The sequence below is a fragment of the Anolis sagrei genome, chromosome X (assembly GCF_037176765.1).
Source record: "Anolis sagrei isolate rAnoSag1 chromosome X, rAnoSag1.mat, whole genome shotgun sequence".
Classification (NCBI taxonomy): domain Eukaryota; kingdom Metazoa; phylum Chordata; class Lepidosauria; order Squamata; family Dactyloidae; genus Anolis; species Anolis sagrei.
This window is the reverse complement of record NC_090034.1, coordinates 84,727,911-84,752,342: the sequence shown is the minus strand read 5'-3', so window position 1 is coordinate 84,752,342 and position 24,432 is coordinate 84,727,911. Positions and strand designations below refer to the sequence as shown.

General features: G+C 41.8%; 1 protein-coding gene and 2 non-coding genes across 3 annotated transcripts; all 3 read left to right on the top strand.

Moving 5' to 3' along the window:
- The first annotated feature begins 1,309 nt into the window (after positions 1-1,309).
- PABPC4 (poly(A) binding protein cytoplasmic 4) lies at positions 1,310-24,432 on the top strand. The gene is made up of 15 exons (XM_060784070.2): positions 1,310-3,065; positions 7,035-7,228; positions 8,961-9,076; positions 11,188-11,327; positions 12,597-12,691; positions 13,798-13,935; positions 14,482-14,577; positions 16,915-17,187; positions 18,044-18,131; positions 19,163-19,279; positions 20,538-20,665; positions 21,826-21,919; positions 22,533-22,663; positions 23,574-23,673; positions 24,080-24,432. The coding sequence occupies exons 1-14, from the start codon at positions 2,873-2,875 to the stop codon at positions 23,658-23,660; spliced, it is 1,890 nt and encodes a 629-aa protein (XP_060640053.1). The 5' UTR covers positions 1,310-2,872; the 3' UTR covers positions 23,661-23,673; positions 24,080-24,432.
- On the top strand, positions 14,224-14,357 carry LOC132782227 (small nucleolar RNA SNORA55). Its single transcript, XR_009632060.2, has one exon. It is a non-coding gene; the product is annotated as a small nucleolar RNA SNORA55 (small nucleolar RNA).
- Positions 15,810-15,946, top strand: LOC132782228 (small nucleolar RNA SNORA55). The gene has a single exon (XR_009632061.2). It is a non-coding gene; the product is annotated as a small nucleolar RNA SNORA55 (small nucleolar RNA).

Here is a 24,432-nt window from a genome sequence, read left to right as displayed (position 1 = left end):
AGTCAATTATATTACATTTCTAACAGAACAAAGCAAACAAACAGAGAAAATACAAAATGTGTGAGTTTGGTAGTTGATTAAATGTCCTTTGACCAGTATCTGGCCACTTGGAGTGCTTCTGGTGTTGCTGCAAGAAGGTCCTCCATTGTGCATGTGGCTAGGCTCAGGTTGCATTGCAGCAGGTGGTCAGTGGTTTGCTCCTCTCCACACTCGCATGTCATGGATTCCACTTTGTAGCCCCATTTCTTGAGATTGGCTCTGTATCTGGTGGTGCCAGAGCGCAGTCTGTTCAGCGCCTTCCAAGTCGCCCTATCCTCTGTGTGCTCAGGGGGGAGTCTCTCATCTGGTATCAGCCATTGGTTGAGGTTCTGGGTTTGAGCCTGCCACTTTTGGACTCTCGCTTGCTGAGGCGTTCCAGCGAGTGTCTCTGTAGATCTAAGAAAACTATGTCTTGATTTAAGTCGTTGACGTGCTGGCTGATACCCAAACAGGGGATGAGCTGGAGATGTCTCTGCCTTGGTCCTTTCACTACTGGCTGCCACTTCCCGGTGGATGCCAGGTGGTGCGATACCAGCTAGACAGTGTAATTTCTCCAGTGGTGTAGGACGCAGACACCCCGTGATAATGCGGCATGTCTCATTCAGAGCCACATCTACTGTTTTAGTGTGGTGAGATATGTTCCATACTGGGCATGTATACTCAGCAGCGGAGTAGCACAGCACAAGGGCAGATGTCTTCACTGTATCTGGTTGTGATCCCCAGGTTGTGCCAGTCAGCTTTCGTATGATATTGTTTTTAGCACCCACTTTTTGTTTGATGTTCAGGCAGTGCTTCTTGTAGGTCAGAGCACGGTCCAGAGTGACTCCCAGGTATTTGGATGCGCTGCAATGCTCCAGAGGGATTCCTTCCCAGGTGATCTTCAGAGCTCGGGATGCTTCTCTGTTCTTGAGATGAAAGGCACATGTCTGTGTTTTAGATGGGTTGGGGATCAGCTGGTTTTTCCTGTAATAGGCAGTAAGAGCACCTAGAGCTTTGGAAAGCTTCTACCATCTCAAAGCTCCCTGCTTGAGCTGTAATGGCACGGTCATCAGCATAGATAAAACTCTCTGTTCCTTCTGGTAGTGGCTGGTCATTTGTGTAGATGTTGAACTGGTTGTCCTGACAGGACAAATGAATACCCAAGTGCTCCTCTCCAGGGAGGCGTGGCCTGGACATGGCTCGCTCCTCTGGCCTGCAGGGGGCGCTGTGTCGCTTCCTCAGGCTTCCTCTCCGCCGGAAGGCCCACCCTCCCCGACTTCCGGCCGCCTTCCCGTTCCTGGTGGCGGGCCCAGGAGGCCGGCGGGGGCGGCGTGGCCTATAAAGGGCTCTCGGCGCCCCTCGGGCCCCCCTTTCCGCTGTCGGCCTCGGAAGAGGAGGGTCCGGGCCAAGTAGGAGCCTCAAAGGGGGGAAAAAAGGGGGAGGAAAAAAAAAAGCCTTAAAAATAGCAAAAGAAAAAAAAATTAATATAAATAAATAATAAATAAATAAAAATATTAATAAAAAATCGCCAGGAAGGAGGGTCAATAAGAAAACACTACGAGTAATATCCCAAACGAGAGAGGAAAAACCCTCACAATAATAATAATAAAAAATATATTCGAAGCGGGAAAAGAAAATAATAATATTATAATAATTGTCAGGAATAAGAAGGGAAAATAGTAAGATGATAATATTTAATATTTAAGGGAAAGCATCGTAATAATGAGAAATATTCTGATTTCCCTGCCTTATTGTTTATTTTTAGTCTTTTTAAACTTTTAATTTACTTTAGTCCTTTCTTTGTGTGTGTTGTATTGCCCTCAAAGCCTTCTTTCTTTTCCATCTTTTTTGTGGGTCCTCTATTTGCCTTCCCTTTAATACATGTTTATTTATTCCTATTTATATCCCCATTTGCTTTTGTCAATTTATTTTCCCTTTTCAAATCCCTTTGCTGTATTTTCACTTCATTTTCCCTGCCATCGTTTTCCTTTCTATCGCCTCAAGTTATAAAAGTTTAAACTTTTAAATAATACTATTTCACTACCTGTCAGACTTTTCTGGAGAAGTATTTACAAATTTATTTATTTCTATTTACTTGAGTTTTATCGAGGACAGGTGAAGCTCCCTAAAGGAGAATAGAAATTCATTTCTTTTCTTCTCTTTGTTCAAAATCCATTAACTCTCCTCCAATCCCTTTACTATATTTTTCTTTTCTTTGCTACCGTTTTCCTTTTTATCACCTCAAATTTGATCTTGGTGGGTTTTTTAAAATTCTAAATAAGATTTTAGTATTGTAAAAAAATCACATGCCTGCCTGACTTTTTTGGAGAGAAATACTGTAGTTGCTTTGTCTATAACAATCATTGGATGACTGTTTGATCTATTTTGCACTAATAAAATAGAAGAAACTATAAATATATGTATGAAGGAATATAGAATTTTATTTTAAAGCCGCAGGGAAGAATTAGCCTTGAAGCAAAACCTTAATTTAAAAAGAAAAAAATAAGATTCCCTCCCCTCAAAAAAAGATTATTATTTTTATAAAGTGGGATTGCATTGTTTATTTTTCAAAAAGGATTTTTAAACTGCCTTTGGAAATATATTGATTTAGGGAATCTTTCTAAGTCTTCCATCTAATCCTCAACTGGCCTTTCTCAAATATTTGTGCCATTAAACAATTGCACTGTTTTTAATTGCTTTAGCCCATTAGCTGCTTTTCCTATTCAGCTGAAAGGGCTATTCTCATAAGTCAGACCTCTCTTTAAATGTAACTCTGAAAAGTAGGGTTTTTGAAAAAGGTAATTGATTGGGAGGCGTCTCTTAAGTCTGAGGCCTGCTTTGGGGGAAGAAGGGGATGAACGCGGCCGCCAGCAGCTACCCCATGGCCTCCCTGTATGTGGGGGACCTGCACCCGGATGTCACGGAGGCCATGCTCTATGAGAAGTTCAGCCCCGCCGGCCCTGTCCTCTCCATCCGTGTCTGCAGGGACATGATCACCCGCCGCTCTTTGGGCTATGCTTATGTCAACTTCCAGCAGCCTGCGGATGGTGAGTCATAATGGGAGAGGACTGTGGAACTCATTGCCACAAGATGTACTGATCATAGAATCATAGAGTTGGAAGATCTAGTCCAGCCCCAATCTGCCTTGCAGGAAAAACATCAAGTACCTCCCAACAGATGACTATCCAGTCTCTGTTTAAAAGCCTCCAAGGGAGGAGATTCCACTACATTCCGAGACAGAGAGCTTCACTGTTGAACCGCTCTTACAGTCAGGAAGTTCTTCCTAATGTTCAAGTGGAATCTCGTTTCCTGTCATTTAAACCCATGGCTCCATTGAGGCCTAGTCTCCAGGGGAGCAGAAAGAAAGTCTGCTCCCTCTTCCTTATGGCATCCTTTCACATTTTCAAACATGGCCAACTACTTGGATGGATTTGAAAGGAAATTGGTTATGATCCTAGCAGAGCTGACTTAATCAACAGAAAAACGACCTTGTTGTTTCCACCAAACTCCACCTGGAAGAATAGCCCTGGGTCTAGTTCTGTGCAAAGTACTGTATTTCCTCGAGTTTTGTGAGCCATTTAATCTAATGCACACCTCAATTTTCAAAACCTTGGAACCAAATGAAGGATTTGCTACCAAATGTAATCCACAGCAGCAATAAGTGCGCTGTAATTTGGCCAAAAATGGTGTGCATTACTATTCCTCCTTTAAAAACAAGTGTTAAAACACCAAAGCTTTCAGTGATGGAAAAGAAAACTTGGGGATGCATCTATGCTGTAGAATGAATCCACTTTAATTGTTATGGTTCAATGCTATGGCTTCATTGGGCCTGTAGTTTGACCTTGAGCCTTCTCTCAAAGAATGTGAATGCCTCACCAAACTACCAATCCCAGCATTGTATAGCAATGAGCCCTAGCCATCTAATTAAAGATGGCGTCCCTCAAATAGGAACTCTAGCCGCTCCTGAAGTAACATCCCCTTTTGCTTTGGCTCAGAACAAAGATTACCATATTATGTGAATCTAATGCACATTCTAATTTTGGCAAGACCACTCAGCCAAAGAAAATTAGTCTTAGATTTGAGTAAATACGATATTTCAAGAAGGGGGTGGACAAGAGGAAACAGTTTCAGGGAAGTGCCAAGGTCTAAAAGCTATGAATCCATCCGAGGAGCATTTTACGGAGTGGAGTATGTTTAGCTTAGAAAAGATAAGGCCAAGAGACACAATAGCCATGTTTAGATATTGGAAGGGATGTCCCATTGAGGAGGGATAGGCAAGCCAGTTCTTTAGTCTAGAAGACTGATAAAGAGCAATAGATTAAAATTGCGGGGGGGACGGGATGACCAATCCCACCTAAACATGAGAAAGGAATCCCACCCCCCCACTCTGACAGAAAGTTGCCTCCTCTGTGGAGACTTTGAAGCAAAGGCTGGGTGGCCCACAGTCAGGAGGGCTTGGAGAGCATGTCTCTGCATGGCAGAAAAAGATCTCCCAATCCTCTGTTTCCAGTAGTTAATGCCTAAACACCCTTAAAGGGCTAGACCCCACCTATTCTCTGAAGCTCTGGGAAATCCCCATGGAACTCATGCTGACTAGATGATTGTGGAAGTGGCAGCCCAAAAAGAAGGGCCCTTCCAAGATCAGAAGGATTGCCAAGGCATCCCAGGAACTGGAGCCTCTATGTCAGAGGAAAGGCCTAGCAAAACCACTTTGGAGAAATTTCCTAAAAACCCTAGGAAATCTAAGTGGTTGCTGTAGGAGGACAGGCAGCTTGAGCACACACGTGTCAAGGGCAGTATATTTCTATATTAACTGTTTGGGAACACATGCTTAAAGCTACATCTGTGTCCTGGCAGAATGTTCCACATTTGGGCCATTGGTTAGCTGCTGTGACCAGAATATCGAAGTTGAGAGGCCTCTGGTTTGGTCCAGAATGGCTCTTTTGAATGATGTTCTGCCTCACAGTAAAAGGTGGATCAGTTATACTGATACTGCCTCAACATTCATTGTTAAATTCAAATATACTTGGCCTTCCATCTTTGCAGGTAAAAGCTGCTGGGATTTTCAGGCCAGAACACCTGAGGAAACCTGGAGTGGTAGTCAGTCCCTGGGCCAGTGCTGCAGGCCAGGCAGGGTTTGTGTGAAAGGAGTCCTGGCATGATTACATTAATTAGTTCTTTGTATGCCGCTTTGGATACAAAGTTTTATTTTTGGATTGAAAGAATGGATTAAAGTCAAACACATAAATAATAAACAGAATTCTGAGTATTTGTGGAAGCAGAACATGACTCTGATACAGTTTTGCAGAGGGAAGGAAATAAAAACACTGAGTAATATTTCTCTTCTGGTAATGGTGAGAATTGTGCAATCCTAGACTGCAGGCCTTATTCCTAATTGCTGGCTGTGGAGGATGGGACCTGCAATCTAATGACATTTGGAACGCTGCATGCTTGCTACAATGTGCTGCAGTTTTTGTCTCATTACCATGGCAGCCTCTGATGGCATGAGAGCATAATCCCTTCTGTTGTGTTCCTGCATTGCAACCTTTCAGCAGCAAATGGGGTATTCTCTGGGGTTGCCTCCCTTGCCAGCATATGCCTTTGGAGTATTGCTTTCTGCTATAAATAAAACGCAGCCAAATGTAGTTGCCTGAAATGGGACTCCTTGGTGATGAAGGCAAGAGGGTAGCTGAGAAGTCTGCAGGTGGAGAGTCCCATCAAGCAGAGAGTTTGCATCTGGCCCCAAGGAGCTCCTCTTTGAATTTCTCTTTTCCTTCTCAATTGAGATGCCTGTTTGGCAAGAACTCTTTCCCAGGCCCCTGCCTTTTTATGAACAAGAGCCTCGTGTGCCTCTGCCAAAGGGCTTTTAATATGTTGCTTGGTACTAAAATAGAAACCTGAAGGAGGATTAGTGTGTGTCAAGAGTCTAGGTTGCAATGGTTTTAGAATGTGATGGATACCCTTTGCTATTTAGCACAAGCAGGGCTTCCCTGTTTCTTTTTTAGGTACATTTGACCAACAGGAGATACTTAACCTTGCATCCCAGAGAACATGGATAGGCCAATACAAATGTGCGTTCAAGTCAATCTGCTCAGCCACAATGTGTGATTGGCAGGTTTTCGATATCAGCATGGTTCTCTGCTGCCTACATGTGTCATCTGTTTAGGACAGAATCTCCCCTGGTACAAATGGTATTTACCAATGGTAAGCTTGCTGCAGCAGAGTCAAATGAACATGACAATTTGAGCAGTATCCTGAGAACTATCTGTGCTGATGCTGGTGTGTTTAAATTATTATAGATTCTATGATCAATTACACTATGGAACAAAATTTGAAAAATCTTCTGTTCCTGGTTTAAAAGTGTTATTTCCTGTTTAATTGTGCAGTCCTTACTTTGAAAGTAGTTGTACTACTCCAGAAACTTCATTTTTGTAACTGCCACATACTATGTTGAATTGGTTTAAGACTCTTATGAGATATTCATTGAAAAACTAGAGCAAAATGTGCTGCAGGATGTCCCTCCCACAGAAACAAAGTTTTTGCAGTTTAATAAACTTCTCCATGTTTTTATGATAGAACTAATTAGAGAATGACATTTATAACCCAGGAAGAAAAATCGTATTACATAGTGTTATTCTGTGATTCTATGAAATTGTCTGTCAGGGGTCACCATGTTTTTTCTGGCCATGTTTGTATGTTCCAACTGCCCTGGGTTTATTGAAGCGAGTATTCATGGAGTGTTGTGTGATTTCCAGGCTGTATGGTCATGTTCCATCAGCATTTTCTCCTGACATTTTGCCTGTATCTGTGGATGGCATCTTCAGACAATCCTCTGATGTTGCCACCCACAGATGCAGGTGAAATGTCAGAAGAAAATGCTGCAAGAACATGGCTTTGCAGCCCAGAAACCACACAACACTCCAGTGATTCTGGACGTGAAAGCTTTTGACAGTACATTATTGCTTCTTGCATTCTTAAGATAAAAAAAATCTCACTTCCCTCCCTTGCCTTTGTAGCTGAGCGAGCCTTGGACACTATGAACTTCGATGTGATCAAAGGCAAGCCCATCCGCATCATGTGGTCCCAGCGGGACCCTTCTCTGAGGAAGTCAGGCGTAGGGAACGTCTTCATTAAGAACCTGGACAAATCCATCGACAACAAGGCACTTTATGACACTTTCTCAGCTTTTGGGAATATCCTTTCTTGCAAGGTGAGCTTTGGGAAGCCTGCTTTTCTCCTTGTTCCTTGAGATCCTTTAGTCTTACCTTGACTGTGTTAAAAGTAGAGTAACAGCACTGGTGTCAGGCATTAAAGTGTGTGTGTTGTATATACATTTTTTGCAAGTATCAGTACTGTTGTTTGCCCTTCTGTCTTGGCTCCAAAAGGAGGCAGGTAGAAAGGATTTTCTCATGTGGTTTTTTGTTCTACAGCCTTCCAGTCATTTCCAGCTTATGGAGACTAAAGCAAACCTATCATAGAGATTTTTTAGCAAGATTTTTTTTTTCAAATTCTTTTTAATAGCCATCTTGAGGGCAACTTCCATAACATGAGATACAGTAACACCTCAAATATATACAAACACATTGCAATGCTAAAAATCTCAAATGCCCCCCCCTTCCAAAATAAAAAAAAGGGCAGAGCTAATATTTGCAAGACAGGAAGTGTAGCCTGTTTTTGTTTTTTGTTTTTTTTGGAAGGTATTCCCATTTTCCTTTCTAGAAAAAAAGGAGGAAAACCCAGGCAGCTTTCAGTAGTGGTGGTTCATCTTCTTGAACTTCTCATAATGATAATCGTTGATCGCTTTTTCATTCGGTTGGCGTTTGTGGTTCAGCGGAGATCTCTCTGGTTCCGGCTTCTCCATATCTCCCACCCGCAATGGACGTGCTTTGGCCTCCTCTTTATTCCTCCTCACCGGCGATTCAGTTCTTCATAGTAAAATCGGTTGTGCTGGATGTAATGGACGGCCATACTTGTGGGCAAATTTTTTTTTTTAGTAGGTGGGATTTGCCTTCCTCTGAGGCTGATATAATACACTTGGGGTTTCTGTGGCTGAAGAGGGATTCAAACCCTTCTCTCTAGAGCACTGCTTCTTAAACTGTGGGACCCTTTAGTACAATATTGAGGTCACAAACAATTCGGCAACATTAAAGGGTTTCTGAATGCCACCTTTTTACATAAGTCTCTTTGCATTAACATGCAATGTTGACAGTGGACTCTGCAGAAGCTATACCCAACAAAAAGGAAAATCAGCCTTGCAAATGCTGATTTATTTTCAGTGTTTTTTATACCTATTTTATATACCTGGGACCATGAAAAAATTACTCGGGAGGAAAGGAGTCATGAGTGGAGAATGTTTAAGAAAGCCTGCTCTAGAATCAGAGTCAAACCACTATTTGTGATGGTTTATTGAGAGATAATACCTAGTCCTTAAACAGCAGAGTTTGATTGCATGAGAAATAGTACTGAATAATATGTCAGAATTTTTTTTAATCTCCTGAGTGACACCAATTCTATGGCAACTCACAAGGTTTCTCTTTTCACCCTGGCAGCAGGGCAAAGCACATTTGGGCAGAACATATTGCTGATATTGCAGTTAACTGTTATGGGGATGCTTTTAGCTAAATAGTTTTATCCTTGGCGTTATATTGCATTTTAATGGTACTGAATTTTAACAGGTAAGATCTTTATGCCAATTGTTTTATATTGTTGCCTTTTTCGATATTGTTTTATCTATGTGCATGTGAATGGCTTTCGGTGTGGGCATTAATAAACAAAAACGGTGTAAATAACACTTACTTTTTCCCATGGTCAGTAAACAACAGCTGAGGATGGTATCCAGGAAGTTAGTTGCTGTGTTCTTTATTCAGAGCCTATATCTTTGCCACTTTTGGTGCAGGTAGCATATGCCTTTTGCCTCACCCACCCCTTGCCATTCCCCGCAGGTGGTGTGCGATGAGAACGGCTCTAAGGGCTATGCCTTTGTGCACTTTGAGACACAGGATGCTGCCGACCGGGCCATTGAGAAGATGAACGGCATGCTGCTGAACGACCGCAAAGTGTGAGTGTCTCTCAGCTGGAGCCTCCGCATGAGCCATGCTGCATCTCGGTATTAACCCGCCCGGCTGCTGGTTCCCTTGCACCAGGCTTTGGCCACTGCTTCTCTGCTCCAGGGCTGGTGAGTGTCCCTGCCCAGGCCTCAGGCTCCTCCTCCCAGTCCAAGGGCTTGCTGGGCAGATTTCCTCCCACTTTACATACTCCAAACGGTTCAGAGGGTGTTGCAACTCTATTTCCCTAAGAATAAGACCTAACCGGAAACCCTTGTATGATTTTGCAGGATGATGCTCATAAAATAAGCCCTACTCCAAAAATAAGCCCCAGTTAAAATTGTCACCCAGATGGATGCATTTACCTGTAGTACATCTCTTGTAACATTTGACGGGCATATTGAATTATGAAATAGTATGATATATCACATTGCTGACACAGTGGGTTAAACCTCTGAGCTGTTGACCTTGCTGACTGAAAGGCTGGCAGTTTGAATTTGGGGAGCGGGGTGAGCTCCTGTTGTTAGCCCCAGCTTCTGCCAACCTCGCAGTTCGAAAACTAGATCAATAGGTACCGCTTTTGCAGGAAGGTAACAGCATTCCATGCAGTCGTTCTGGCCACATGACCTGGGGGTGTCTATGAACAACGCCAGCTCTTCAGCTTAGAAATGGAGATGACCACCACCCCCAGAGTTGGACGCAACTTGACTTAATGTCAGGGGAAACCTTTACCTTTACTTTACTTCTAACACTATAGAACACGATTTTTGTCCCTGGGTTATAAATGTCCTTTCCTAATTACTACTACTAATTACAACTACTTTCAAAGTAAGTACCAAACAATTAAACAGGAAATAACACTTTCAAACCAGGAACATAATGTTTTTTAAAAAATTTACACAGTGTTATTAAATATAAATACTAGAGGTATGCGTAATGCCAAAAATCGGCTAAGTTTGTATTTACAGAATTAGGGCAACCCTAATGTTTTGAAAAATTTATAAGGGATCAGTATCGTTTCTAATATGAAGTTCCAAAAATGTATTAGTTTTTCTTTTCGTTATTTGTGCCAGTGGGGACACTTCTGCAGTCCTTTCCCGTTTTTAAGGCTATTCAGATAAACCTTGTGACAATTGTAGCAGACATTTACCACTGTAAGCCTCCCAAGTTTTAGAATGTTTTGCTCATCTGCTGATTTTTGGGAAAATTTGAAGTTTTTACAAACAACATTAAAAAAAAACACTACAAGAGCTATCGACTCCAATTTCTTCACAATGACACAACATAACCAGAATCCTGAGCTGCTAGGCAAACTAAGCTACTGCGTGGCACATGCAAAAGCCTTCGAGAATGGGCAAATTCATCTCCCATTCCTGTGCTACCCTCGATCTCCCTCTCAGCCCTCTCCAGGCTTGCTCGCGCAAAAGTGGCAGATGTAACGTGTGTTCTGTATTTAAAGGAAGCACCAGCAGCGCCTCCTCCCTTCTCCTCTCCCTCAGTCCTGTTAATCTGAGGAGCGCATGTGACATACCAGGTTTTGCTGTGCTGCCTAGGAAAGTTTGCTTTTCTGAAAAAGAAGCTAACCCAATGTGACTTACGTAAAGTAATGAACTTCTAACGAAAACTTAGCAAATGGGTGTTTGAATTAGTTTGGGGGGGGGGTGCATGGTGCTGTCTTCATAAAGTGGGTCGTAAGTATGGATTTTCCGAAATATGGCTTACGACCCAGGTCTGAATTTTTGCACATTCCTAATAAATACATGAATAATAATATCAACATATGGCAATGTTCCAAAAGAAGATATGACTGTATTTGAATAAATGTAGGTTGTTGTTCATAAAAAAAAAAAAGACATCCCCTGAAAATAGGCCCTAATGCGGCTTTTGGAGCCAAAATTAATATAAGACCCGATTGTATTTTGAGGGAAATTCGGTACCTTGCTTTCCCTTCTGCTTCAGGTCAAGGTTGCCTTGTGCCCTGCAGTGTTTGCCCTTCTCACACATCTCTGCTTCTTTTTAAAATATTTGCTGCTGTTGTTGCTTTTCTCCTTTGAATTTTCCCTTTAACTTCTCGGTGTTGGCAAGAAAGGGTTTTCCAAAACAGCTTTGGTTCTTCCTTCTCCAGGTTTGTCGGACGATTTAAGTCCCGCAAAGAGCGGGAGGCAGAGCTGGGAGCCAAAGCGAAGGAGTTCACTAATGTCTACATCAAAAACTTCGGGGACGACATGGACGACGAGAGGCTGAAGGAGCTGTTTGGCAAATACGGTATGTATTTCAGCACCCAGCGTTTAGTAATAATTACCAAAATCATTGGAGCTGGCAGTTTTATAAACAAAAATATAGAAGAAAATTTTATGCAGGAGGTTTTGTGTGTGCGATTTTGGCAAATGGAAAACATTACAAAGTGGGACAGAAGGGACAGTTTCAAAGACCTTGCCAAATTTGTGATGCTGATTTTGAAGAGAAAACAATACTTAAAGTACTGCTAGGTATGCTTTTCTAGCTTTTCAGAAGATTAGAATTCTGAATTCTTCGGGTAGATGGGCACATGCTATAAATTAAGGCATAGGTTTTGTATCCGTAGTTTTGATTCAGTACCAAAACCATGCTTACTGGTCCTTTTGCAAAAAAAAAAAAAAAAAAAAGGTACGCTATTTACTCAAATTTAATGCTCACTTTTTTGGGCTAAATTACCTCGCCAAAATTAGGGTGCACATTAGATTTGCATAATACAGTAATCTTAGTGCTGAGCCAAAGCAAAGGGGGAAGCTGCTTTAGGAGCTGCACCAGGAGCTCTTCTTTGAGGGGCGTTGCCTCCAATTTAATCCCCAGGCTCAGTGCTATGCAATGCTGGGATTTGTAATACGTTGAGGCAACTTCATTCTTTGGCAAAGAAGGCTCAAGGCCTTGTCAAACTACAGCCCCCATGACTCCTTAGCATTGAACCAAGGCAATTAAAGTGGATTCATTGTACAACATAGGTGTATCCCAAGGTTTTCTTTTCAGTTGGAAGCTTTGATGCTCTAACATTTTTGTGTTTTAAAAAGGAATTGTAAGCAGCAAGCAACTGTAATGCACAAATGACAAAGGCTGGATCTACACTACCCTATATCCCAGGATCTGATCCCAGATTATCTATTTATCCCAGATTATCTGGCAGTGTAGACTCATATAGTCCAGTTCAAAGCGGATAATCTAGGATCAGATCCTGGGATATAACGCAGTGTAGATCCAGCTAAAAAGGACCACTGTGCATCACATTTGGCAGCAAATCCTTTTTTGGTTTCAGAGTTTTGAAAATAGCGGTGTTCATTAGATTTGATGGTACATTAGACTTGAGTCAATACAGTAATTTTATGGGAAGAGACTAATAGGAGAGGGGGATTCATATTGTCAGTAAAACTTTGGGGATTTCCTGCAAATCACCCAGGAATCAATCAGTATATCCCAGTCTACACTTATCTTCTCGTGGAGTCAGTTGCCAGTTTGCATTTTTAAATACTGGGGTTTTTTTTTTGTTTTGTTTTGTTTCAGGCAAGACCCTCAGTGTCAAAGTCATGACAGACCCCACTGGAAAGTCCAAAGGCTTTGGCTTTGTGAGTTTCGAAAAGCACGAAGAAGCCAATAAGGTTCGGCCTGTTTCAAAATCCTTTCCTTTGAGCTATTAGGTGTTTCCTACTAGTTTTGAATTGTTGCCAACACTGTAAACTGCCCTGAGTTCCCTTCGTGGTTGAGAAGGGTGGTATACAAATAAACAATAAAATAATCTATATAAATAAAAATGTAATGTTTGTTTGTGGGATTAACATTACTCAAAAACCACTGGACGAATTGACACCAAATTTGGACACAATACACATATCAAGCCAATGAATGACCATCACTCATAAAAACACTGAAAAACACAGTGAAAGGGACTCAAAGTGCTAAAAAAGCTAAAAGATGCTACAGCACATGTGCAAAAATGACTCCCCGGCCAAAAAAACCCACACAATAGCATATCCACACCCTCTTTCGGACTACATCTCCCAGCATCCCCTAGGCAAGGCCCTTTAGGAGAAGAGGATGATCCAAATACACTGCTTCCAAGCTGCAAGCTTTCTTCTTGGATCTCTTTGAGAGCATCCCAATCCCTGCATATTTCCAATTTCCTATTCCTGGACTGCAACTCCCAGCAATCATCCAGATAGATCGATTAGATAGAGGTAGATTGATCAGGAGAACTGCTGGGAGTTGCAGTCCAAGAATAGGTAGAGAAGGAAGAAAAGGGAGAAAGAGGAAGGGGAAAAAAGGGCGGGGAAGGAAGGGAAAAGAAGGAGAGAAGGAAAGAAAAAAAATGAAGGAAGGAAAGAGAGAAAGAGAGAGGGATGGAAGGTTGGCCACAGCAACCTATGGCGGGTACAGCCAGTAATAAATAAATAGTTATAATTCTGCAAATACATGATCGAATTCATAGTCAACATTCAGTAGCGACATCTGTATAGAACGATGAATGCCTGGCCCTCTTCGCTAATAATCCTGGGCCATTCACAAGGGAATAGAGGGCTCTGAACGCTTGAGGATGAGATCAGCACTCAAAGATTATGCAAATCGATGATGAATTGAAGTTGCCCAGAACTAGTAACTTACCTAATAGAAAATAATCAGTTACTTGCAATGAAGTCTTCCTTTGTACATGTGCATTCATTAAGGGATAACTGGTGTTGTGACTGTAATGCTTTTCATTTTCTCGCAGGCCGTAGAAGAAATGAATGGAAAAGACATCAATGGGAAGATGGTGTTTGTAGGCCGAGCACAGAAGAAAGTGGAGCGCCAGGCTGAGCTGAAGCGCAAGTTTGAGCAGCTCAAGCAGGAGAGGATCAGCCGGTATCAGGTTAGAGAGGGGTTGCATTTGATCATGGGCTTCTTTCATCACTCAAAGGAGGGTTGTTAGATTTGAATTTACCCTTTGTTCAAATTTACATCAAGAGTATGAGACAAGATGAAGGATTAACCATTATGTGAGAAAGTTCCATGAAGGACCCTTCTACTTGAGCTCTTGTTGTGAGCATTTTTAAGCCACATAAATGGATGATGGAGAAAGGCCCATTGATGGTAACCGAAGGGGAATTCAGATCCCAAGAAAAGGTCAAAGTGATCCAAAATCCAGCTGGAGGGAGTTGCATCTGAATCTTTCCCGCTCCTTGCTGCGAGGTGCAGGTCCGGGGACATGGGATGCAAAAACAATGCAGAGCAAATCCAGACGGGCCTCCATTCTGTTCAAAAGAGTCTTGTCTCTACGACTCTGCAACATTTCAATGATTTTGTCTCCAAGAAAAGATAGGTTTGTTCGTACTTGTCATGATTCATCAAGTACACATTGGATAAGATAATCCTTTTACATGTTTACTATCTCATGTTGATAATGTTTCTTTTGTAGGGAGTTAATTTGTACATTAAGAACCTGGATGATACAATTGATGACGAGAAGCTGAGGAAGGAATTCTCTCCTTTTGGTTCTATTACAAGTGCCAAGGTAAAGGGTAAATGGAGAGAAAGAATGGAAATGTAACTGGAAATCTTTAGAAGTATGATATACTGCGTAATCAGACTAAAATAATCTTGTTTGCTGTGACATACTGTGTTTTTGTGTCAGTAAAATAATAATAATATAATTTAATGGGTAATCCTTAAATATATTTAAAGTATGGCCTGCTTTAAGATCAGACTGTAAAACCTTTGCCACAAGAATGTGAATGTAAATTATTGTTTTAAATTGTTACTTTACGATGTTTTATACTTATTATCAATGTATTTGGATTGTAGTTTACATTATTTTAATATGTTGTAAGCCACTTTGAGTCCTTTGATGGAGAAAAGCAGGATATAAATATAGATTTATTATTATTATTATTATTATTATTATTATTATTATTATTATTTTACTGACACAAAAACACAGTATGTCACAGCAAACAAGATCTATTTGCTGGATTTCGTATCACAAGTCAAACACTGATAATAATAACACTTTATTTGTACCCCGCTATCATCTCCCAAGGGACACTTCCCACGTGTTTAGGACTGTGTGATATATTTTCGAATGATGCGCATAGATCCAAGTAAGGTGGCCTTTTGCAGTTGACAGATTGTTATTTTGTCAGTGTTTATTGTTTCCAAATGCCAGCTGAGATCTTTTGGCATGGCACTCAGTGTGCTGATTACCACTGGGACCACCTGTACTGGTTTATGCCAGAGCCTTTGCAGTTTGATTTTGAGGTCCTGATAACAGTTGGGTTTTCCTGTTGTTTTTCCTCAATGCGACTGGCACCTGGTATGGCGACATCAATAATCCAAACTTTTTTCTTTTCCACAATCATGATGTCTGGTGTATTGTGTTCCAAAACTTTGTCTGTTGTTGTTGTTGTTAACACACCAAGATGAGTCCACAGCAGACAAGATCACTCTGCTGGCTGTTGTATTAGATCACACATCGGACACTTCCCAAGTGTCTAGGACTCTGTGATGTATACTGGGATCTGCGAATAATGTGTGCAGATCCCAGTAAGGTGGCCTTCTGCAGCTGGCAGAAGGTAATTTTGTCAGCGCCGAATGTGTTTAAGTGCAGGCCAAGGTCTTTAGGCACTGCACCTAAATATTATTATTAGTAGTATTAGTATTTTGCAACCAGTGGGAGAAAGAGACAGAATGACGTTTGGCCTTTTGTAGTCCATTCCCTTTGATGGAGCAAGGGCTCATGGGAGGGATGCACCTGAATCTTTCCCAAGCCTCAAAGAACAAGTGGGGGCCTGGGGACAAGGGGTGCTAAAGCAAAGCAGAGGAAATCCAGACGGGCTGCCTCTTCTCCGCAGTGAGGGCCTGTCTCTACACCTTCTGCTACATTGCCTTCAGCTAGGGACCGCATTCATGAAACAATACGTTTCCCAGCATTCGGTTTGGCCTGCAGTTGATCCTGCCTCCAGTGTGAAATGTTCAAGGAGGTGGATGAAGGTTTTTGGGAAACTGCAAATGTGCTGCAAAAATGCTGTGATGATGATGATGATGATGATGATGAAGATGATGATGGCGATGATGAGTGTTGTGTTTCATCTCTGTTTTAATTATGTTATATCCTGCTGCCAGCTGCAAGAAGAGGCATATAATAAATTTAATATTATCATCCTCTGCGCAGCATTTTTGCAGCACATCCTTTCTTAAAATACATATAACAAATACAAACACAAGTTTGGTTATTAAGTAGCCAACAAAGGAACTGTGGAGCTCTTCTTAAGATTTTCACCAAGAGATTAGCAGCATCACAATTATATTTTCTGTGTGCGTTTTTAAGGCGTGACGCGGGAAATCCATTCTAATCTTGATTATTTTTCATTGGGAGGTTTGGGGAAAATTTGTTGAAATTGATGTCTATAGTGACGGAAGTAATATAGAGGGAAATGGTTGACTTTTATAAATTGTATAACAATACTTACATTGCTGAAAAATATAATAAATATATAGAATAAAAAAGATTCTCATTTTGATGTGTCCCTCCAATGCAGGCACATTGAGGTTCTCTTTTTGGCACAAGCAACAGCAGTCCTGATGACAGCAACTGACTTTTAAATCATGTGTTGTCTTGCCATGTTTTTATCATTTTTCTTTTCAATTGATTATTTTCTAAGTGACCTTACTTATTATTATTATTGTTATTATTATTAGGAATACTTTTTTGTATGTATCTATTTGTCATTGTGTGGGTTGTTGTCTCTATTTGCTCTATATTTTTTGTAAGAGGCCTTTGAGTTATTTGAATAAAAGTAACTTAAAAGGTAACTTACAGATGAAGAGTTGCCATGCTGTTTTCCCCCTCCAGGTCATGCTGGAAGAGGGGCGCAGCAAAGGCTTTGGCTTTGTCTGCTTCTCCTCCCCAGAGGAGGCCACCAAGGCCGTGACGGAAATGAACGGGCGCATTGTGGGCTCCAAGCCTCTCTATGTAGCTTTGGCTCAGAGGAAGGAGGAGCGCAAGGCCCACCTTACCAACCAATATATGCAGCGCATTGCCGGAATGAGGGCCCTCCCTGCCAACGCCATCCTCAACCAGTTCCAGCCAGCAGCAGGAGGTTACTTCATGCCTGCTGTGCCCCAGGTGAGTCCCGGCAGATGCTCTCAAGCACCGTTTCTGAATCATAGGAACTCTATGAATATCAGAGTCTTTACTTTCTCAACCTGGGGGGTCAAGTTTTAACTGTTTTAAGGGTTACCCCTTAGAAAGGTAGAAACAAAGTTATACTTAAAGCAACCCACAAATGAGAAGTTAAAATGAACAAGTGGGAGGCATACAGATTAGTTTAGTAGGTTTTTATTTGGAATGTGACTAGAAGTTCCATGTTGCAGATTAAAATGTGTTAGTTACTTTTGTGTATAAAGAAAAATTATTTGTATTTAATGTAGTTTTAATTGTATTTTGTCTTGTTTTTTACCGATATGTTTTTTCTTTGAATGTTTGAATAAATATTGCATTCAAAATATACAAATATTGTATGCAAAAAGAAATATTGTATACTGTTAATGTTTTAATTCTATTTTAACATTTTGTATGTTTTAATGTTTTAAATAGAATTGTGTTTGTTTTATTTTAAACCGCTTTGAGTCTCTTTTTTAGAGGAAAAAATGGGATAATGATTATGAAGATGATAATGATGGGACTTGCTAGGAGTATGAAGTACCTTTGAGTTTGCTGATAATTTTACAAATATTTTGAGCTCTGGCTTAAGAGTCTTCAAAGCCAAATATGCTAATAACACTTTGTGTTGTGTCAAACTAAAAAGTACGTAGGTTCAACTTTATGTCATCACACATCTTTTTATTGTCAATTAGAGTGCGAATGTGGCAATAGGGATATGAAATTGCAGGATAATCAAGTTGCCAGGTCTGACTGAGATGGGCATGCTTCAGAAGGAGAGGTGGGTAATAAATATGTTGTTATTTTTTCTGTTTTTCAGGCCCAGAGCAGACCTCCTTACTATGCCCCCAACCAGATGGCGCAGATCCGGCCCAATCCTCGCTGGCAGCAAGGAGGGCGGCCTCAAGGTGAGTAGGAATGAAAGGGCCATTTTGACCTCAAGGCACAGGCTTCTCCCCTCTTTGCTGTGAAAGAAATGTCCAGCTCTTGGGATCCCAAATGTCCAATCCCTTGATCGGTCTTTCAACCTGTAGTACGTGCCTAATGCAACCACCACAAGATGGAGGATTGAGAAACAAACAACAAGGTCTGGCCCAATGCGAGGCCGTGAGGGGACCAGAGTACACACACACCCTCACACACAAGGCCAGACAGTGGGAAGCTACCACTGTATATTATACGATCGGAATCCTTACCCTTTAAGAACACGGAGACCCCGAAAGACAAAGAGGGAGAGCCAAACACGTTGAGTGCCATTTCCCTGCTTCTTGGCAGGGAAATGGCACTGTATATTAATTATTTTCTTGCTGCCACCAAATATTTCTTACGGTTAAGTTATTATTTCATAGACCACCCTCCTTAACTAGAATGTTTTTTTAAAAAGATGTTGTTTATTTTGTTCTGTAACAGTAAATAGGTGTGGCCGTTTCAATAGATTAACAGGCTTTAATTGGACAGGGAATGGTACTTTTAACTTGAGTTTCTTAAGCACAGGAATACAAACAGGATCTTTTGAACTTTTTGAATCTTCATTTAACACCAGCACTCTAATCACTATAGAGGCCTAACTATTTTGCTCAAAGAGGTATCTTTTAACAATAAACAGTCCCCAAAACTCTTCCTTCCTTCCCTTCAAAACTCCTAACCCTTCAAATTCCAACTCCCAACTGAACTCCAAAATGGCTGCCTTAGCTCCTTCTCCATCCCTCTGGCTCCACCCATTTCCAGTGGCTAAGCGTTTCCCTCCAATTTTATCAGCCAATCAGACTGCACCTCTAGCTATGAGGCTGCCTGATTGCTCCACCCCTCAACTCTCCTTAGCTTTGGTCAGCCAGGCCTGTTTACTGCCTTTTACACCAACCCTACAAGGTAGGCCAATCTGTTCCACCTAACATTGCAGACTTATGGCTTTATGCTCTTTCTTCCTTCTCAAATTCAGGCTTTCAAGGGATGCCCAACATGCGCCAATCAGGACCAAGGCCCAATTTGCGCCACTTGGCTCCGGCCGGAAATGCCCAGGCTGGACGGGGTTTGCCTGGTGCCCCTCAAAGGGTTGGTAAGTGTCAGTTTATTCTGATTTCCTCTGGGAAGAAGGCACCGGCTCTTCCTTCTGCAGGCATCTGATCTTCATTATATTCCAGCAACCCGTGGTCCAATTTGTTCAATTTTGAAAGGATCATGCATTACCTTTTTGTTTGTTTTGTACTAGATGTTCTATATTGTTTATAGCTGATACTGTGAGCTACATTGGGTTCCATATTTAGAGAAAATACATATAAAGTTAAATATAATAAACAGTGGCAAATGAAAAATCACTGTTCATAGAGGAAGCTATTTTAATAGATAACACTGTGTAACAAAATTGGAAAAAATATGTTCCTGGTTTAAAAGTGTTATTTCCTGTTTAATTGTGCAGTCCTTACTTTGAAAGTAGTTGTTATACTCTAGAAACTTTGTTTTTGTGGATTCCACAAACTGTTGAATTGGTTGAGACTTGAAAAGACATTCATTGGAAAAATAGCAAACTGTGCTGCAGGATGTCAATAAATTTTTCCCATGTTTTTATGATAGAACCAGTTAGGAAATGACATTTGCAACCCAGGCATAAAAATTGTGTTACATGGTGTAATAATTAAAATAAGCTTACTAATATTTTCCCAACTACTAATATCCATTTAGCATGTTGCTATGTGCCCCCAGTGGTGCACGCCGCTGAACTTGCTGATTGAAAGGTCAACGGTTCAAATCTGGGGAGCGGGGTGAGCTCCTGCTGTTAGCCCCAGCTAACCTAGTAGTTCGAAAAAAGCAAATGTGAGATCAGTAGGTTCTGCTCCGGCGGGAAGGTAATGACGCTTCAGGCAGTCATGCTGGCCACATGAACTTGGAGGTGTCTGTGGACAACACTGGCTCTTCGGCTTAGAAATGGAGATGGGCACCACCCCCCAGAGTTGGACACGACTAGACTTAATGTCAAGGGGAAACCTTTACCTTTATGTGTTCTCATGTCGCTTCCGACTTATAGCAATCCTATTGCAGGGATATCTTGGCAAGATGTGTTCAAAGGGGGTTTGCCTTTGCCTTCCTCTGAGAATGAGAGAGAGTGACTCGCTTTGTTCTTCTGGGGCTAATTGAGGATTTGAAGTCCAGCCTTAACTTAGTCCTTTAACTAAACCATTGTACTCTGCTGGCTCTAATTTAACACATTTGCAAAGAGCAAAACAATTTGCTTTCTCCAATTAAGTGTAGTCTATATATTTATGTTGTTTGATCTTTGTTCTTTAGCTTGGGTTCTCAATTACCTGTTTCTCTTCCAGGTGTCCCTCCCACGGGTCCGAACTTAGCTCCTCGGCCCCCTGCAGCTGCCCAAGTACCCAGGGCTGTCCCCCCCTACAAATACGCCTCCAACGTCCGCAGCCCCCACCCAGCGGTCCAGCCCTTGCAGGTAGCTTTGACTTAGCTCTGCCATATTCAGGGTGTTTCAAAAAAGATAGACACCATTTGAAATCGCTGTATCTCTGCAACAACAAACCACCAAGGGAAGAAATCCTTTGAAAGAGTGGGCCATAGACTTGCAAAGGATTACTACTAGATGCCACAAACAGCTCCAATCCCCAGACATTCACAAAATGGAAACCCCACAATATAAGGCCCAATGAGATGTTCTCCGTTTCTGGGGTTATTTTTGAGATTTGTGTCTGGCCAAGAACGGTTTGTTAAATGTGATACCTCATTAAACCATTTGTAACTTGTGGTGCAATTGTAACATGTTGCCGCCATAAAATAATGCTGCCTTTGAAATTGGGGTCCTTCATTTTGAAACACCCTATTTTGTATATTTATTGGATTAGAAATATATTTTGGGCCTTTCTTCAACTGTTTCTGAGTCTATGTAACTATAGTTTTTCATGGGGCCACACTAGCGCAATGGGTTAAACCCTTATTCTGAATTGCTGACCTGAAGGTTAGCAATTCAAATCTGCGGGATGGGGTGAGCTCTCGCCGTTAGCTCTAGCTCCTGCCAACCTAGCAGTTCAAAAACATGCAAATATGAGTAGATCAATAGGTACCGCTTTGGTGAGAAAGGCATAAGACGCGTCATGCCGGTCACATGACCAGGAGGTGGCAATGTAGGCTCCTCGGCTTGGAAATGGAGAACAGCACTTCCCCCAGAGCCAGAGATGAGCACCACTTCCAAAGCCGGAAATGAAAGGAGAAGCCTTTGCCTTTGTTTGTATATGTGTGTCTCATTGTATTGTAACAAGGCATTGAACACTTTTCCGGTATCTGTTTACACTGAAATCTGCCCTGAGTACCCATGGGGAGAAGGACAGAATATGAATCAAGGATGATGATGATGATGATGATGATGATGATTATTATTATTATTATTATTATTATTGTGATTAGTTCCTTTCTAAATCTCCTTCTGTGGTTTCAGGTCTTTCCATTCCCTGCTTGCACAGGTTCTTTCCTCATTTTCATGCAAAGTCCTTGAGTCTTTTTCTTGTAAGCAGGATATACAAATGCATTCAAGGTTCTCCTTGGTGGGGCCTTTCCAAATGTATTTGCTGTAACTGACACAGCCCTGTTCTCCTTCCTTAGGCGCCACAGCCTGCAGTCCATGTCCAAGGACAGGAACCATTGACGGCCTCCATGTTGGCTGCTGCTCCTCCCCAGGAACAGAAGCAGATGCTGGGTAACACATCCTTCTTACTTCCTTGGAGACCCAGGGATTTTGGCTTGAAAGTGCGGTGGTCATTGTTCAAATGAGGATGGTGGCCAATGTCACAATGAAGACGGGTAGCTGATTTTCAAATTCTAGATGCACTTCCATGTCTCTAGTTTAGTGGGGCAGAAATCAGTTACTCTGCTTATGTTGAGACCTTGAGGAATTCTCAAGAGATTTGCATGGCATTTAATCATCTCAAGGAATTTTGCATCGTTCCCCTTCGACCCCAGTGCTTAAATGGCAAGGCTTCACTTTGTTGAATGTGACTCGATGGCAGAAGAATTTAAAATACAACTGGGGTTAATGATAGGACTCAAGGAAAGAAGATTCTGCCTGAACATTAGGAAGAATCTCCTGACCTTAAGGAGATCTGTTCAACAGTGGAACTCTCTGCCTGAGAGTCAAGTTAAGGCCTCTTCTTGGGAGGCTTTGAAACAGGCTGGATGGCCATCTGTTGAGAGGGCTTTGATTGTGCCTTTCCTGCCTGACATTAGGTTTCTTCCAACTCTAGGATTGTGTGTGAGAGAGAAGGGTATCTTTTCCGCTTCCTTCCTATGACCGCCTTGTTTTGCTCCCTCAGGCGAGCGTCTGTTCCCCCTCATCCAAGCCATGCACCTCAGTCTGGCAGGAAAGATCACTGGAATGCTGCTGGAGATTGACAACTCTGAGCTGCTGCACATGCTGGAGTCTCCGGAGTCCCTCCGCTCAAAAGTAAGGGCCTTTTTTGGGCTCCATTGCAGATGGACTACTGCAACGCTCTCTATGTGGGGCTACCTCTGAAGATAGTTCAGAAGCTTCAACGGGTTCAGAGATTGGCAGCCAGATCGCTAACAGGAGCTCCATACAAGGAGAGATCCACTTTCATGTTGTGGCAGCTCTACTGGCTGCTGGTCTGCTTCTGGACTAAATACAAAGTGCTGGCCATTTCCTTTAAAGGCCTAAATGGCTCGGGTCCAGGCTATTTGTCCGATTGCATCTCCTCTTATAAACCATCCCGACCACTGCAGTCATTGGAGCAGGTTCTGCTCTTGGTCCCACCCCCATCTCAAGCACAGCTGGTGGGAACAAGAGAGAGGGCCTTCTCCGTGGTCGTCCCCCACCTCTGGAGCTCTCTCCCTAAAGAAATAAAGCTAGCCCCCTTCCTCCTCTCCTTTAAAAAACAACTGAAGACCTACTTTTCCTCATAGCATATGGAGAGGAGGGGGGTTAGATGGTAGAGAGATCACTGCCGGGCCTCTGATTGAGAATATTTGTATTTGGGCTTTTCTGTTCCACGCTAGCCCAATGACCTCATTTGACTCCATAACCAACCCATACCCTTTTGTGAACCCTTGCTGGCTGTTGAATGTTTTCTTTAGATTTCTGTTACTATAGAATTTTGTCTGGCTACATGTAGTTTGATTTACTGATGTTTTAATGTTACTTTCATATGTGGGGTTTTTCTGGGATTTTATGTTAGTATTGCGTGTTTCATGTAGGCATTGAGTGTTTGCCATTGTTATGTTGGAATCCACCCTGAGTCCCCTTGGGAAGATAGAGCGGAATACAAATAAAGTTTTTATTATTATTATTACTTAAGCCCCACTGACTTGGCCTTTTTGTGGATTTCTGCTTTTCTCAGGTGGAGGAGGCCGTGGCTGTGTTGCAGGCCCACCAGGCGAAGAAAGAAGCCGCCCAAAAAGTGGGCATCGTTGCTGCTACCTCTTGAACCCGGGAGGCTGGTAAGTGACCCAGGCTCCGTTCAGCTCATGGCTCTCAATTTGTCCCTTTTTTCTCAAAGCAGTTGAATAAAGTTGTGGCAAACATGTTTGCATCGAGCCTTACTTATATTAATAGTTTCTGCATGAGAGTATGGATGCTTTGTTTGACTATCACCATTTAAAAAAAAATTATGGCAACTATTGATGCACAAGAAGAAAACCAAATGCTTGAGAAACATCACTTTAGAAAAGTCTTATAGTTAAAAATCAGGATGGAGTTTTGTCCCCTATTTTCTTAATGATCATCCCAAACCATGTAGGAGTTGAAACAATGATGGACTGAACTGTGTGACGGGTGGGAAACTGGGAAGGATTGCCTTGAAATTATAACCCAGCTCTTTAAAGTGTTACTTTTCTACTTTTCTAGGTTGTCAAAAGCCAGATGTCTCGCACCTCAAAGAAACTTTCTGATAAAGACGTGTAGAAATGAATGTGTCTTTTACATTTCACACCAACATCACTCACAGTATTCCACTGCGTGAAAATCATCTTATATGCCTTATTTGCACCAAAAATTCCCCAAAAATACATAAACACACACTGAAAAAAACCCTTTGGGTCAAAATATACCATGCTTCCGATTAACTACCTTGCATTTCCATGACCAAGACCTTGAAATGTTTTTTTGGCTGACCAGACATTTTGTTTGGTTTTAATGGGATAATCCTGTTTGCAAAGCCTGGAGTAGTGTTTGTCAATAAACAGAAGCATTTCCTGAAA

Excerpts from the sequence above, each read along its gene's own strand:
- PABPC4 (XM_060784070.2), top strand. The coding sequence starts at position 2,873 with ATGAACGCGGCCGCCAGCAGCTACCCCATGGCCTCCCTGTATGTGGGG. Across the intron at positions 3,066-7,034 it reads CTTCCAGCAGCCTGCGGATG|CTGAGCGAGCCTTGGACACT; the intron begins GTGAGTCATAAT and ends TTGCCTTTGTAG. Across the intron at positions 19,280-20,537 it reads TGGTGCCCCTCAAAGGGTTG|GTGTCCCTCCCACGGGTCCG; the intron begins GTAAGTGTCAGT and ends TTTCTCTTCCAG.